Genomic DNA, 17,725 nt, shown 5'->3' with positions numbered 1-17,725 from the left:
CTGTTCCCACTTGAGCTGCCAAGCAGAAGTCCTGGGTCTCCCGTACTTGTCACCGACTGGCTATAAATTGGAGTTCCCAACACCTCTTCAGGTTTGCTAGTTTGGTAGAACAACTCCTTCCTCAGGTGGAAGAAACATAGCGTAAGGTATGGGGGGGTGGGAGGTGCATGCAGAACTTCCATGCCTTGTGGAAGTGCTGTCCATCCAGCACTTCAGTGTTCACCACTCCGAAACTGTCTGAACTCTTGTTCAGTTTAGGGAACTCTGTGGAGGCCCTGTTATGTGGGCAGGATTAAATCAGTGATTAAGCTTCAGCCCTTCTTCCCTCCCCAGAAGTCAGGGTGGGGTATGGGTGAGGCTGAAAGTTCCAACCCTTTATTCACATGGTTGGTTCCTCTGGCAGCCAGTCCCTTTCCTGAAGCTATCTAGGAGCCCACCTGCAGTCAGCTCATTAGCATAAACTCAAGTATGGTGAAAGGAGCTAGTTATGAATTTCAAAAGACACTTCTCACCCTTATTACTTAGAATTCCAACAGTTTTAGGAGTTCTGTTCCAGGAATGGGAACAAAGACTAAATGTGTATTTCTTACTATGTCACATCAAGGCTAGTTTTGAGATACTGAACAAGTTCCTTAACCTCCCTCATCACCTGTGAAAGTCAGGACAGGAGGAGGGGAAACGTGTTTGATTTTTTAAATAACCCTTCCTATTGAGATTCACTTTGGGGAGTAAATCCATGTTACTGCTGAGAATATCCTACCCTCGGATATACTGGAACAAGAGGAGAAAGCTTGCGGGCCATGAGGTGATTTATGATGTTTTCTTCCTGTGCTCTAAGAAAACAGACAATCAGGGCTCTGAAGCATCTAAGTACTGTTTTGGTTTTATTTAGGTGTTTAATGACAGACTGCCTCCCTTTTCTATCTTGGTTCTTAGCTACCTGTGCAAATCAGCGTCCTGATCTCTTCGGTTGTGTTATTGCCCAAGTTGGAGTAATGGACATGCTGAAGTTCCATAAATACACTATCGGTCATGCCTGGACTACCGATTATGGGTGCTCAGACAGTGAACAACACTTTGAATGGCTTATCAAGTAAGGTTTTAATTTATATCAACATATATATTTCTAATGATTTGATATCATAATTCTGAACAGTCAAAAGGATAAGTGTTTGGCTCTTTGTTCCCCTCAGTGTCTCATATTCGCATATAATTCGCTACAAAAGAAGAAGAAGTATGGGAATACCTATGTCTTCCTTGTTTTGATCTGCTCTTTAACACAGATGTGATAGAATTCTAAACATGGTCCGGCCCAAGATTCCTGTCCTGGTTCTTCAAACACTAATCTAGGTACTCTTGGGAAGGGACTTTGCAGATGAAATTAAGATTACTAATTAGCTGACCTTAAATTAAGGAGATTATCCAAATGGGCCAAATCTCATGACATAGCCATTACAGGCAGAGCACTTTCTCTGGCTGGAGTCAGGAATACAGCAGAAACGGAGGTCACAGAGATGGAAAGCATGAGAAGGACTTGACCCACCATTGCTGGCTTTGAAGATAGAAGAAAGGTGGGGGTGGGGTGGGCTCTAGAACCCCAGCCATCAAAGAAATGGGAACTTCAACCCTGTAGCCTCCTGGAACAGAATTCTGCCAACATCCTGAGTCTGGAAATAGATTTTTTTTTTCTCAGAACTTCCCAGTAAGAGCTCAGTCAGGTGACACCTTGGTTTCACCCTTGAGACCAGAGCAGAGAACCCAGACTTCTAACTACAGAACTGTGAGACAAGAAATCAGTTTTTAAAAGCTGCTAAACATTTGGTAATTTGTTAATTTGTAAAAAGGTGTCGTTATTGCTTATGTTAGTATATATGAGATCTCCTTTTCTAAATTGAATATATGCAAGTACAGTTAAAGTTATTTTATGCTCTCAGTGTAACTACATATATTTGAAACTACAAATTGCATTATAGAAACACTGTACAACTTTCCTCATTCATGTCCCTCAACCACTTTGGCAATAGCAGTAAGAAAATGGCAGACATTTAGATTCTCCAGACTGTGAGCTACGGTTTTTTGTTGTTGTTGTTCTGCACTCTCTTTACTTCCCACATGTAGGGCTTTGGGGATTTTCATCAGCATTATTTTAGAATTGCCTTGGAATAGCACAAGAAGCCTGTGTCCTCTGGCCCACTCTTCTCAGTCAGTTGTAAATTCCTTGTTTTTGTTTTGTTTTTTCATTTTATATGTCTTTTAGGGCTAGCTCTCCAGCTAGAAATTCAGCTAAAATGACAAATTTTTTTTTAATTGGATACTTTAAAACTACTAAATTCAGCTCTCTAGGAGGGAAAAAGTTTTTCTTTGAAAAGCTATTACATTTAAATGCACAGATAGCGTCATCGACACAAAGCGGTATTTGAGGAAGACATAGTTCAAATTAACTTAGAGAAAATACACGTGTAAGGGAACAAGTCTCATTTAAACTCAGTTGAAAATACTGGTAATGGTATGTTAACTATAACAAGGTATTCGATGGAACCTAATACTTCTAAAAATTAATTTGAAAGAAAAAACAATGTTTTGAATATTTTTTCTCTCCAGATGTCTGTGACATTCCTACTTTGGACTTTTCCAACCTAGCACTCACAGAGCTGTGTTTTTCTCTTACCTGCTGCTCCCAAATGAGAAGAGTGCTGAGCCCCACACACTAGAGCCAGAAGGTGCCTTACAAAGCCCGCTACCTCTGGGACATGTCCCATGAAGCACCATCAGGGTTAATAAAGGGAGCCCTCCAAAAAAGAGCTGCATTTTTCAAGTTTGGGAATGGCTGGGATAAATAAAGCCTAACAGATTTTCTTCCTACAGAATTTCTCAGAATCTTTAATGTATAAATGTGGCATGTGAATTTTGATGGGGGAGGGGCGTTATTAGTAGGCAAAGTTTTCCAAACTTGTTTTCCATTGATCTAACAATTACCTGGAGGGCTAAGGCTGATCCAAAAATCTCTGAAGTGAGGTCAGAAAACTAATCCCATCCCCATCCCCATTTTATCTATTGGGAGATTATACCCCAGAAGTAGAAATTCTATTGTTCAACTATTTACTCTCCACAATAAACTACTAAAAGTTGATTATATTCATTAATATTAAACCCTTTAAAAAACATGACACCCATATTCAATAAAATACAAAGAAAAAATATCCATAGATTTCTCTCACTTAACTATTATTAATCACTGTTTAAGTCAACTATGCATTTATATTAAAACCCTTATAGGTAACTTACCTTTTATATCATAAGGTACCTTCTCTGCTCCTCCCCTAACTTTCTCACCATTGGCCAAAGGCAGTTTCTCTCTGCTAGAGCCAGCAGGAGGTGTGCAGACAGGAATTTAGGCCCAGAGAAGACCACGATCATCTTAAAACTGCCAAGCTGAGCCTGGAATAAAGTTTTACAGATATTAAGGGTCAAAAAACTGCTGCGCACTGCAGATTTCAATCAAGTACTTCAACAAAAGAAAGGCTTGCTTGTATTATATCCATAATCAGTGAGTTAAAAAGGCATTCGGTCCTCTTTATAGCAGTGAAAAAGTAAGGCTAAAGATTATGAAAATAAGACAATAAGTGTGCATGCATATAGTTTGAGTTAATTAACAGCCCTGAGTTTCTCTCTTACACTGTCTTTTAAAGTAGGAGCCAAATAAACAACACAGCTCTCCCCGGTTTCCGGTAGCCCTGGACAGTTAAGGCCCAAACAATAGGGCACACAGAATCTGCAGTGGTCATTGCTAGTGGCATTAGGCTGGCAAATTACATAGGTTACTGTACCCACCAGTCTTCCTAGATTATCCTAATGAGCAGACAATTCTGCTTTTGGTAGTTTAGCATCATGAAAGTGCCTTTGCCTTTCAGATATTCTCCATTACATAACGTAAAGTTACCAGAGGCAGATGACATCCAGTACCCATCCACGCTTCTCCTCACTGCTGACCACGATGACCGTGTGGTCCCGCTTCACTCCCTGAAGTTCATTGCCACCCTTCAGCACATCGTGGGCCGCAGCCGGAAGCAAAGCAACCCCCTGCTTATCCACGTGGACACCAAGGCGGGCCATGGGGCCGGGAAGCCCACTGCTAAAGTGATAGAAGAAGTCTCAGATATGTTTGCGTTCATAGCACGGTGCCTGAATATCGACTGGATCCCGTAAATGGAATTTCCCACTCCCTCCTGACAGCCACAGAAAACCTCAAGGGCTTTCACACCGTTAAAACCGAGAAACCACTGGGCGTAATGCTTCCTTCCCCACGTGAACACTATTCCTGCAGTCACAGACTGCAGTTGAACAGAACTACTGCGGGAATCATTTTATCTTTTTTAGGCTTCTCCTTTTTAGCAAGCCCTTGGCGGTTTTTTTTTCCACCCTGTGCAGGCACTTTTTTTTTTTTTTTAAAGGCATGTTTGGATAAATAGCTAAATGGCAGCCAACACATTGTGAATATTAGATTGCTGAATTAAGAGTCGTAGTCAGGCATACTTCATATGACACCTCAGTGAAATTTGCTTCTATAATCATAACCAATATATCTCTAATTAAATATGAGAACTGTTCTCATGAAAAAAGACTTCTTTGCAACAGTAATAAATGTTATTTAAGAATGGAGGCTTTATTCCTGGTTCCTTTGTGTTGTGGGGCAATCCCAGAAGGGCAGTCATTTTGGACCATGTCACTTTCTATAGGAATAAGCAGTTTGCCTTTCCATACAAGTTAGTTTCCAATGAAGTCATAGAATGTTAACGTATTAACCACTCAGTGAGCTGATAATCTGCTCTGGGGCGTTCTTGATTTGGATGCCTCCTTTTAAAAATCAGTGGACCAGAAAGTAAAGGGTATTCATCTTGTTGTCTATCAGTTTGGTTACAAAGTATTTCTGGAAATCAGAGTACTGGGATACGAAACTGAGACCACATGAGTGAACTACTCAGATAAATTGATCCAAACTTACCTTGAAGTCAGAAATTTCAGCATTTCTCAAGCTGTTTTTCCCCCATTACTTTTCCAAGTAATTCCTTTTTCCAGTTTGTACACATTCGTGCTTTCTTTCGAGTTCCCTATATGTGCCTACCAACCATGGCTGAAAGGTTTGGTTTGGTTTTTCTCTTATAGAATCATGTTTCTATTGTCATTTGTTTAAACACCATATAATTCCGCTGCCATTGAACATATGATTCACCATAACCCCCAGAGAAAGGGTGTGCCACTAGCTAGCAGTGCTTGCAGAGACTGACATCATCTACCCAGAGAGATGTTAACACTAAATGCCATGTAACTGCTGACCAGCATGGCAGAAAAAAATAATAAAATGCATTTGCATAGATTGGCCAAAGGCGGCCTTCTTCCTGGACCAGCTGCTGGGTCATTTGAGGTGCAGACTGCTGAGTTATACCCTCTTGGTCCAGAACATTTCAAGCTTGCACAAAATCCAGCCATACTTCCTACTGAAGTCCCCTGCTTAACAGCAGAAAGGAGAAATATAGTATGCAGGGTCTCAGCTTCAGAGGTCAGTTAGGTCCAGGCTCAAATCCCAACTCTGTCATTTAGTAACTGGCAAGCATGAGAAATTAACAAAGTAATACACTTCCAAGTGCCTAGCATATAACTGGCCGCCAATTGTGAGTTCTGTTCCCCAGGTGATGTTCATATCTAAATTTTAGCTGAACTACTGAGCCCACAAACTGAAGGCAGTTTTTTAAAGCCTTAAACATTGGAATTAAGCTTTTGGATTGGGATCCTTCCCAGATCTGAGGATATCTTCCCTGTTAGATGCTACTTATCTCCATGACCTGTGCTATGGCCCTCTGCTCTGTCTTATGTTAGTCTTTGGTATTTGCGGGGGATGGGGAAGGGGGGGAGCTACATATATTGCACATGTGGTCTAACTGCCTTATCACAGGACCTCACTGAACACTACAAAGCATTTGACACCTCAGTAAGATAAAGACACATTTAGGACATTTAATATGACACACTTAGAATATTGTAAAACTTTGCAATTAGTCATATTTCCTAATAACTATCACTAAAGCTTGGGCAGTTACATACAAATAAATGGTGCTGCTTGTTTTGAAGTTTAAATTTCAGCTAAGAAAGCTTATCACCAATCTCTCCATGTTTATCAGACAATTTTACCAGCCTCGGGGAGTTCCCCAAGGCAAACTACACAGCCAATACCCAGAAGAGTTACAAAGATCCAAAGGTAAGTTAAGGAAAGGTGGGAAAGCTGTGAGGGGTCTGTAAAATAGCAACGGTCGCACTGTAAGGGGATGGTCAGGCCTATGGGATGAGGACTGAGGCCAATGAATGAGGAATATTTACCATATTCTGCATTCATTCATATTCCAGAGGCTGGGGGTATAAAGAGAAAAATCTTGCCCTCACAAACATGACACTCCAGAGGGAGGAGACAGATAAATTAAGTTCTGAGGCCCTTATGCCAACCTTCTCTAAGCACTGTGTGTGGATGTGTTTGTCCTCTAGCAGCCTTATAAACAATGTGCTACCCTTACCCGCATTTGGCAAAGGCCCGAGTTCCCCAGCCAGGAAGTAGGGAGGCAGGGCAGTAACCCTGGCAGTTGGATCCTGGACACCACACTCTTGCCCCACTAGGCTAGTGAGATTAACAAAAGGGTTCCGTTGAAGATGGTGACACAGGAGAATCCTGAACTCACCTCCTCCAAAGGAGACACTGAATCTACAGCAACATGCAGAACAATGTCCTCTGGAAGAAACCCAAACACTAGAGGAATGGCTCCTATACATTGAGAAAGAGAGAGAAAAAAAAACCATGACGAAACAGAAGAGGCTGGGACAGCCACCCACAGTCAGGAAGGAACTCACAACTCCAAACTTCTCCCTGAGAAACGAAGGGTTTGGGCCCGACGTCTGGCGCCCCAGCTCCTAAAAATCACCTGAGAGATAAGCCCCCAAATCATCTCTCTGAAAGGCAATGGGACTTGTGTTCATGATAGCCACAAAACTATAGTGAACTGGGAAACAGTTTTTTTTTTTTTTTTTGCAGTCTGATCACATTTTTACTTCTAAAGGCAAAAATAAACTACAATATAGAAAATACTAATAGTTTTTTTAAAGATTTTAGCAACTTTCAAATATACAGTACAGTATTATTAAATATAGTCACCATGTTGTACATTACATCCCAGAACTTAATTATAACTGTAAATTTGTACATTTTGACCACCTTCACCTATTTAACTCACCCAAGAAACAGTTCTTAGAGGGCTCACACAGACTCACCTGGTTACCCACCTGGGCCCAGCAGAGAGGCTGCCAACTGAAAAGCATCCAATCTTTCTGTGAAAGACACTGGCTTACCTAAGAGGCAGGCTTCTAATTTAACATACATCTAGAGGCCTACTGAAAAACTCTCCAAAGTTCACAGAGGACAGTAGGAGCCATCTTTTCACTCTGCTTGGCTCCAGGTTGCCTGTATCTCCTAGGAAGGAGTTCGTACACATGTACAGAACCCCAGCATTTGTGACTGTGCCAGATCCCTTGACAGCCTGGCTCTTGTGGTTAGCGGGGCTTATGTTCACAGGGCTTCTGTTCTTGCATTGATTGGGACAGTAGCAAACAAAGGAACAGTTCTTGAGGGCTATTACGCCAGGGCTCTGTGGAGGGAGCAAATGCCCATCTCCCAGTCTTTCCTTGAAAGAGGAATATTTGCATACTGTGAGAGGTGTTGTCTCACGGTCTGGTTTTCCATCAACCTGTATCTAGGTGCTGACTGAGATCCTCCTCTTTGAGACACTGACAGATCTGGGTACACTCTCACCTACTGGGAGCCACTAAGAGTAAAGTAGGCTGCTTGGACAATCAAAAAGGTGTGAGACAACCAGGAGCTAGAGCAGGGTTGAATAATAAGCTTCGTCTCATATAGGAGGCCACTCCTTCAAAACTGGAAGGGGTGGGGTTTTTGTTTTTTGTTTGTTTGTTTGTTTGTTTTATCGAATGCATACCAACAGAGTCAAGGAAAATGAGGAAACAGGGTTATTTCTCAAATAATAACAATAAAGATAAAACCTCAGAAAAGTCCATAATAAAATGAAGATATGTGGTTTATCTAATAAAGAGTTCAAAGTAACAGTCATAAAAAAAAAAACTCACCAAGTTGGAGAGACAAATGGATGAACAAAGTAAGAACTTCAACAAAGAGGAAAGGGTCAAGATGATGGAGTAGGCAGACCCTGAGCTCACGTCTTCCCGTGACACATCGAAACTACAACTGTATATAGAGAGAGCAACTACCTCTGAGAACAACCTGAATGCTAACAGAAGAGTCTCTACACTGGAGGATAGAAAGAAAAAGCCACACAGAGTGTACAAGCGGCAACAGTACAGCATCCCGTAACCAGCAGGGATACCACCACCTCAGGGAGTCCGCTCTGAAGAGTGAGACATCTGAGACCCAGCCCAGGGGACCGGCACCAGGTAAAGGAGTCTCCGTAATATCTGGTTGCAAGAATCAGCAAAGCTTACATCCCATAGAGATGAAACTGAGAATCCTTGCTTAAAGAGCCCATTGTACTAACTCATTTGCTGAGTCACAGCAGAGAGACAGCAGTCTGAAAGATGCCTGGATCACATGAGAAGGAGATATACTAATTTTAGGGTATGTGCCAGAGGATTAGTTTGGGCTATCTCCAGGAATGCAAGCACTGGAAGACCCATTCTTTCTTCATTTTGTTTGCTTTCCTTCCACCCAGCTGGCCCCCACTGGTGGGCACCAGGACTGATACTGTCCATGAACCTAACTATTCACCCACCTGACATTCCCTTGAGGACTCACCCAAACCAACCACTCTCCAAAGCAGCACCCTTCCCCCCAGCACCCAGCAGGCCTCAAAAGTGATGCCCTGTCCCCCATAGATTCCAGTGGGCCTCCAAAGTGTTTCTTCAGCCCCAGCACCCAGCAGGTGGCATTAAAGCAACCCATACGGGACTAGCCCCTGCACACCAACACACTTGCAACAGTAGAGGCCAGGCCTCAGCCACGCACACGGAGGCCTGACCCACATACCAACATGTCAACAGTAGTCACAGCCAAACCCTCAGCAGCCTTGTCGAGGTTCTGCCCCACACACCAGCATGTTCACAACCATCACGAATGAGCCTCACAGCCAGGGGCCAACCCAGCCCACTAGTGTGCTTTTAGCAGTTAGAGCTGGGCCTTAGACAGCTGAGCCAGGGGCCGGCCCCATCCTACAAAGCAGCAATCCTCAACATATTTGGCACCAGGGACCAGTGCTTCTATGAGAATCTAGTGCCTGATGATCTGAGGTGGAGCTTAGGCAGTGATGCTAGCACTAGGGAGCAGCCACAAATACAGATGAAGCTTTGCTTGCTTGCCCCCCACTTGCCTCTTGCTGTGTAGCCTGGTTCCTAAGAGGCCACAGGGTTGGGGAACCCTGCTACAGAGCACTCATAACAGTCATGGTACAATCATAACAGGAGGGTGCATGTAGCCCACACAGAAGACACTCCTTAAATACATGGCCCTGGTAACTACGGGACAATGTGCTCCTGGGCCTCAAGGACAGCTTCCACATAAAGCCACTCTTAATACTATGAGATGCAGCTGATCTAATACATAGAAGCAAACACAGAATCTTAGGCAAAGTGAGGAGAAAAGAGAATTATGTTCCAAATATTCTGGGTTTTGGTCTTGTCCTTTCTGAAATAGAGATAAGCAGTCTACCATACTAAAAATTCAAAGTAATGGTCATAAGGATGCTCACCAAACTCAGAAATATGGATAAACACAGTGAGAACTTTAACAAATAAATAGAAAATGTTTTAAAAACGCAATCAGAACTGAAGAATAAAATTAAAACAACACTAGAGGAAATCAACAGCAGTTTAGGTGATGCAGAACAGATCAGTGACATGGAAGACAAGGTAGTAGAAATCACCCAATCAGTAAAAAGAAAAAATAATTTTTTAAAATGAGAGTTTAAGGGACCTCTGGGACAACTTCAGGCATACTAACATTCACATTTTAGGGGTCCCAGAAGGAGGAGAGAGAAAGGGATAGAAAACCTATTTGAGGAAATAATGACAAAAACTTCCTTAACCTGGCAAAGGAAACAGATATCCACGTCCAGGAAGCACAGAGTCCCAAACAAGGTGAACCCAACAAGACCCACATCAATACACATTGTAATTAAAATGTCAAAAGTTAAAGAGAAAGAAAACCTTAAAACCAGCAAGGGAAAAACAACTAGTAATGTACAGAGGAATGCTCCCAAGACTATCAGTTGAATTTTCAGCAGAACTCCACAGACCAGAAGACAATAAATAGCTTGATATATTCAAAGCAGTGAAAGGAGAAAATCTATTACCAAGAGTCCTCTATCCAGCAAGGTTGACATTCAGAACTGAAGGAGAGAAAAAGTTTCCCAGACGAGCAAAAGTGAAGAGTTCATTACTGCTAAAAATGCAATACAAGAAACATTAAATGACTTCTTTAAGTGGAAAGGAAAAGGCCAAAACTAAAAATAAGAAAATATGTGAAAGAAAAATCTCACTGGTAAAGGCAAACGTATAGTAAAGGTAGTGGATCATAAAACATGGAGTGGGATGGAGTAAAATTATAGTACTTTTAGAATGTATTTAAATTTAAGTGACCATTGACTTAAAATAAACTGCCATATACACAAGAAGTTATATATAAATCCCAGGGTAACCACAAACCAAAAACCTATGATACACAAAAAACAAATGGAAAGGAATTCGAACATATCAGTAAAAAAAAGTAATGAAATCACAAAGGAAGAATAAAAAAGGAACAGAAAAACTACAAAAACAACCAGGAAACAATTAACAGAACGACAATAAGTACATATCTATCAATAATTACTTTAAATATAAATGAACAAAATACTTCATTCAAAAGACATAGGGTGGCTGCATGGATTTAAAAAAAAAAAAGATCCATCTATAATGTTGCCTAGAAGAGACTTCAGATCTAAAGGAATACAAAGACTAAAAGTGAAGATACAGAAAAACATTCTTCATAAAAACGGAAACAAAGAAATGTGGAGTAGTAATACTTCTACTAGTAGCAGTCAGACAAAATAGACTTTAAAACAATGACTGTGACGAAAGAAAAAGAAGGACATTACATAATAATAAAGCGATCAAACTACCAACTTGTAAACATCTATACACCTAACAGGATCGCATAATACATAAAGGAAGTATTAACAGATATAAAGAGACTGACAGTGATACAATAACAGTAGAGAACTTTAACACCCCACTTACATTGCCAAATAGACCATCCATGCAGATTATCAACAAGGAAATGTAGACCTTAAGGTCATCTGTTCTAATTTGATATTTACAGAATGTTCCATTCGAAAGCAGAGTACATCTTCTTTTCAAGGGTATGTGGCACATTCTCCAGGATAGATCACATATTAGACCACAAACCAAATCTCAATAAATTTAATAAGACTGAAATCATATGAAACATTTTTTCTGACCACAAAAGGTATGAAACTAGAAATTAACTACAAAAAGAAAACTGGAAAAAACACAAACACCTGGGGGCTAAACAACATAATACTAAACAATAAACAGGTTAATGAAGAATTCAAAGAGAATAAAAAATACCTTGAGAAAAATGAAAATGGAAAAATCAAGTTCTGAAATCAACACAGCAAAAAGCAGTTGTAAGAGAGACATAGCAAGACAGACTCACTTAAAGAAACAAGGAAAATCTCAAACAATCTAACCTTGCACCTGAAGGTACTAGAAAAAGAATAAACAATGCCCTAAGTGAGAAAGAAATAAAAACCAGAGTGAAAAATAAATGAAACAGAGACTAAAATAAGCAAAAGATCAATAGAACTAAGAGCTGGTTCTTTGAAAAAGTAAACAAAATTGTTAAATCTTTAGCCACTTTTTAAGAATAAAGGGAGAAAGGACGCAAATTCGGAGTGTAAGAGAAGTTACAACCAACTTCACAGACATACAAAGTATCATAAGAGAATACTACGGTTATACTCCAACAAATAAGACAACCTAGAAAAAATGAGTAAATTCTTAGAAACAATATTTTATTACTGATTCAGAGAAAACAAAATCTGAGCAGACTGTTTACTAGTTATAAAATTAAATCAGTAATCAAATTCCCAACAAAAGTCTAGAACCATACAGCTTCGTAGGTGGATATTTAATTCTTAGATGCAGAGAATATTTAATTCTTATGCTTCTCAAACTATCCCAAAAAATAGAAAAGGAGGGAATACTTCCAAACTCATTTTATAAGGCCAGCTCAGATACTAAAACCAAAGACACAAAAAAATAAAAAATACATAAATAAAAATTACAGGCCAATATCCCTGATCGACATAGATGTAAAAATCCTCAACAAAATATTAGCGAACTGAAATCAACAATAGATTAAAAGGATCAACACCATGATCAAGTGAGATATATTCCAGGGGTGCAAGAATGGTTCAATATCCACAGATCAACACAATACACTACGTCAAAAAGGAAAAAGGATCGAAATCATATAACTATCTTAATAGATATATAAAAAGCATTTGACAAAATTCAACACCCTCTTATGATAAAAATTTTCACCAAAATGCATATAGAAGGAAAGTACTTCATCATAATATAGACCATATATGATAGGCCCATGGCTAACATCATTTTCAACAGTGAAAAGTTGAAAGCTTTTCCTCTAAGATCAGGAACAAGACAAGGATGCCCACTATTACCACTTCTATTCAACATAGTATTGGAAATCCTAGCTACAGCAATCAGACAAGAAATAAAAGGCATCCCAATTAAAGTAGTAAAACTCATTGCATGCAGATGACACTATAGACAGAAAATCATAAGGACTCCACCAAAAGCTATTAGAACTAATAAATGAATTCAGTAAAGTTGCAGGATACAGAAATCTGTTGTTTCTGTACATCAATTATAGACAATCAATCAGAGGGAGAAATTAAGAACTGAATCCCATTTTCAATTGCATAAAAAAGCAGAAAGTATCTAGGAATAAATCTAAGAACAAAGGTGAAAGACCTTTACTCTGAAAACTAAGAAACTGAAGAAATTTAAGAAGATACAAATAAATGAAAAGACATATCTTGCTCATGGGTTGGAAGGATTAATATTGTTCAAATATCCTACTACTTAAAACAATATACATATTCAATTCAATCCCTATTAAAATACCAATGGTATTCACACGATTGGAACAACTAATCCTAAAATATATATCTCAAATATAAATCTCAGCCCAAGAAATTGAGAAAGAATAAAATGGAAGGTAGCATGCTTTCTATATCAAAGTATACTATAAAGCTACAATAATCAAAATAGTATGGTACTAGCATGAAAAACAGTTACATAGATCAATGAATAGAGAGCCCAGAAATAAATCCACTTATATAGTCCATTAATCTATGACAAAGGAGGCAAGGATATACAATCGGATACAGACTGTCTCTTCAATAAGTGGTCCTGGGAAAATAAGACAGACATATGCAAAAAAAAAAATGAAATCAGGCTACTTTCTTATACCACTTACAAAAAAAAAAAAAAAATAGCATATTAAAGACTTAACTGTAAGACCTGAAACCATGAAAGTCCTAGAGGAAAACACAAGCAGCAACTCTTTGACATCGCTCTCAGCAATATCTTTTTGAATATGTCTCCTCAGGTAAGAGAAACAAAAGAAAAAGTAAACAAACTGGCTATATCAAACTATAAAGGTCTTGCACATAGAAGGAAATCAATAAAACAAAAAGACAACCTACTGATAGCAACAGATATATGAAAAGATTCTCAACATCAGTAATCATCAAGGGAATGCAATTCAAACCACAGTGAGATATCACCTCACAGTGGTCAGAATGGCTCTCATCAGCAAATCAAGAAATAACCAGTGCTAGCAAAGATGTGGAGAAAACAAAACCCTGGTACAGCCACTATGGGAAACACTATAGAGATTCCTCAAAAAATTATAAATAGAACAGCCACATTACCCAGCAATTCTACTTCTGAGTATTTATCCAGAGAAAGAAAACGAAAACACTAATTGGAGAGGATGTATATATCCCAGTGTTCACTGCGGCATTACTGGTACCGGCCAAGACATAGAAGCAACACAGACGTCCATCAACAGATAAATGGATAAAAAAGGTGTCATATATAGACCTAGCAGATACTACACTAAGTGAAATAAGCGAGATGTAGAAAGACAAATACTGTATGATTTCACTTATATGTGGAATCTAAAAACACAAAACAAATAAATAAACAAAACAAAATAGAAACAGACACACAGATACCGAGAACAATCTGACAGCTACCAAAGGAGAGGGGAGTGGGAGGATGGAAAAAACAAGTCTAACTTTATATGTGCGAAATGAGAGTGGACCAAAAATGCATGTCTCCTTTCCTTTGACATTTTGTATGTTAAAAAAAAAAAAGAAGAAGAAATATTGAAGAAAATATTAACAAATTCCCCCCAAAATCATTTTTAAAAATAAACAGAAAACATAATTTCAGGAATAAACTATGAAAGTATATGGGGCAAAGTGAGTGAATAGTCCTTGACAAGGGATGCTATTTTAGTCAAGGAGGCTAGAGAGGGGGGTCTTTAAGGAAATAACATTTGAACTGATATTTAAACATGATGGGACAAACTGGAGAGGGCAGGGCAGCTCTACACAGGTGATGCCATCCGAGGTGCTGGTCAGGGAACAAACAGGGTCAGACCCAACATCCACATGGAAAACTGACTGTAAGAGGACATGAAGAAAAGCAGAAGGTGCAATTAAAGAGCAGATGGTCTTAGCACCTTTAAGGAATTTGGGATTGGGGCAACAAAAACCCGCCATCACAAAAATAATTCTGACCTACTACCTCAAACTACCATACTACCTGTAAACGAACCACAAAAACATGCCAAGTGAAAGAACCCAGACATGGATGACCACATACTATATGATTCCATCTATATGAAATGTCCAGAAAAGGCAAATCTATCAAAAAACAGAACATAGATAACAAGATGCGGTGGGGGAGGGGTAGAAATTGGACTTAACTGAGTGATGAAATGTTCTAAAATTGCATTACAGAAATGGTTGTTGCAAAACCCAGTGAATTTACAAAAAAATGATTTGCTCGCTTGAAATGGGTTAGCTTTATGGTATGTAAATTATACCTCGATAAAGTTGTCAAAATAAACTCTGATAGTGAAATAAAAATAAAGACCAATGAATCTCTGGATACTCATTATCCAGGAATAGGCACCTGGAAAATTACAATGTCAACTAGAAAAGGCAGGTGACATGGAGCCATTGAGATTAAAGTGTTATCAGGTTCGGGCAAAGATGATGAGGACTATTTTGGGCAGCAGTTTTTGTTTCAGAGTTCACCTCTCTGGCATAGCTGTCTCTCTCCCTCCTACTGAGTCGGTCCCTGTAAAATCAGACTATTACTACTGGGGCCTACCAATAATGCCCCGAATCTACTTCACAAGTTTCTCTCTGTTCAGAAGCTCAGGGCCTCCTGCAGAGGCCTTACTACAGCAGCTAAGGCAGTCAGGAGAAAAGCAAGCAGGTGTCCTTTAACGCTGGGTAGCCGACTAAAAACGCTATCATTTGTTCTACTGTTCAAGAGAAAAATGTCTTAGTGGGCATTTACGGGAATTATTAATGCCAAATAACCTTAGGAATTGTAAACAAACTACTTTAATGGTAGTATGTGATTTAGAAAGTGATTTACATTTAGTTGGTAATGAAAATATAACGCTGTTCTCTCGTTTCAAAATACTAAAGGCTTTAGTATCAAAGAGCTTCCAGCCATTTTAAAGAGGAAGTCTTATGGAGGTTAACCTGAAAACAAGGTCAGCATCATAACATAACCCTCCTTGTAAATTATATAAATGGTATAATTTATATTATAAATTATATACTATATACCTGAAACTGATGTAAAATTAAAAATAAATAAAATTGTTTGAAAAGGAAAAAATAATCCAAGCTCTGTGCCTGGCATAGTAAATGCTCAGTAAATGTTAACTACTAAAAAGAAACAAATACATAACAACCTTAAATTCTAGAGGAAATGATAGAAGTTAACACATAACAACTCCCTGAGACGTTCAGGGGATTGGCCCTGTAATTGGCCTTTTCCAGAACGCCGAGTTCCCCACAAATTGTCCCCAGAATTTGCACATACCTGATGACTCCAGGAACAAGGGGGAACTCCCCAGCTCTGCCACTGCTTGGGTCTTGTTCAGAGAGTAAAACTCCCTCTAATTCATCCGGGGACTGTTGTTAACTGTGAATGCATGTTGGGAGGGAGGGTAACTGGGAGGGGCTTCAGTGATTGTTAACACCTGAACTTCTGAGTTGGTTTTGCTATTTCCTATTAAACAGCAAGGCTGTGCTGGCTAATGGCTAACGTGGGTGATGTGGGTTTCAGGTTTACTTGGCAAGGGAGAGAATGGTCGAAGTAGGGAAGTAGGTTCCAGGAAGGCAGGATTCCAGAAGAGAAACTGGAGAACAGACATCACAGATGGAGTTCGCCTCACTCTTGTTCTTGGCATCTCAGCCCAGGAGCTCTGTTGCGTGGCCTCACGTGTGACGCAGGAGTTTACCCTCAGCAATCTCATAATGTCAGAGTTTCAGCTGAGAGCAACAATCAAGGTGGTGGAAATAGAGGTTTTGTAGCCTGAACCAGTCCAAACTGATGAAGGAAGACACACAGGGATCAGAACTAATTCACATATGTATTAGCCACCTTACATACACTTTGTTCCAAGCACCAATGTTTTTATTTTAATCTCAGAAGCTTGTATACCTTTTAGAAAAGTAGCTTTTACTAAAAAAAAATTTTTTTAATTGTTACAAATATGAATGTTGCTGATAACTTTTTAACTTTGTGGTTTACATGTACATAGAAATTGTTAAAATAGTACAGAGAGAATCCATATGCTCTTCACCCAGATTTCCCTAATTTAGCATCTCCTGTATCATAGTACAATTATCAAAACCTGAAAGCTATCACTGATATAGTACTAACCTACACACCTTTTTTAAACTTAGTCAGTTTTCCCACTAAATATCTTTTTTCTGCTGAGTTCCACATTGTATCCAGTTGTCATATCCCCTTAGTCTCCTTCAGTCTATGACAATTTTTCCTTGCCTTTCAATGACCTTGACACCTTTAAAGATGACTGACCAGTTACTTTGTAGAATGCCCCTTATTTTTAGCTTGTCTGTTTTCTTATAACTAGAAAGAAGTTATGCATTTTTGGTAAGAATATGCCCTATGTCTCTATGGCCATGCCACCCTAAACAAGCCCAATCCCGTCTGATCTTGGAAGCTGAGCAGGGTTGGGCCTGGTTAGTACTTGGATGGGAGACCACCTAGGAAGACCAGGTGCTGTAGGCATAAGAAAGAGGGAGAAAGGAAGGAAGGAAGGAAGGAAGGAAGGAAGGAAGGAAGGAAGGAAGGAAGGAAGAGAAAGAACAAAAGAAAGAAAGAAAGAAAGAAAGAAAGAAAGAAAGAAAGAAAGAAAGAAAGAAAGAAAGAAAGAAAGAAAGAAAGAAAGAAAAGAATATCCCCGATGTGATGTTGTGCCCTTCTCAGTGCATATCAGTGGGTACAT

The 17,725-nt window shown here is 39.4% G+C and overlaps 1 protein-coding gene, 1 long non-coding RNA gene and 1 pseudogene across 3 annotated transcripts in view; 2 read left to right on the top strand and 1 right to left on the bottom strand.

The window, feature by feature from the left end:
- LOC107516217 (prolyl endopeptidase) overlaps positions 1 to 4,659 on the top strand; it is a 108,160-nt gene extending 103,501 nt beyond the window's left edge. The window contains exons 14-15 of the mRNA XM_016155745.2: positions 937 to 1,093; positions 3,912 to 4,659. Of these exons, the coding sequence (XP_016011231.2) occupies positions 937 to 1,093; positions 3,912 to 4,206 (452 nt within the window). The 3' untranslated portion in view covers positions 4,207 to 4,659. The remainder of the gene's footprint in view (positions 1 to 936; positions 1,094 to 3,911) is intronic.
- The window catches only part of LOC107516218, a 34,249-nt gene extending 17,812 nt beyond the window's left edge, over positions 1 to 16,437 (bottom strand). The window contains exons 1-2 of one of the 2 annotated variants that reach the window (XR_001598221.2): positions 16,291 to 16,437; positions 3,286 to 3,438 (exon numbers count right to left, since the gene is read on the bottom strand). This is a non-coding gene — a long non-coding RNA (uncharacterized LOC107516218). Of the gene's footprint in view, positions 1 to 3,285; positions 6,809 to 16,290 lie in introns of both variants that reach the window. The other variant, XR_004950787.1, reaches the window with a different exon arrangement.
- Positions 16,438 to 17,389: 952 nt separating this feature from the next.
- Positions 17,390 to 17,508, top strand: LOC118605601 (annotated as a pseudogene).
- Positions 17,509 to 17,725: the final 217 nt, after the last annotated feature.

Source organism: Rousettus aegyptiacus, unplaced genomic scaffold, assembly GCF_014176215.1.
Source record: "Rousettus aegyptiacus isolate mRouAeg1 unplaced genomic scaffold, mRouAeg1.p scaffold_m13_p_1, whole genome shotgun sequence".
Classification (NCBI taxonomy): Eukaryota; Metazoa; Chordata; class Mammalia; order Chiroptera; family Pteropodidae; genus Rousettus; species Rousettus aegyptiacus.
This window is presented reverse-complemented; position numbering and strand designations above follow the sequence as displayed.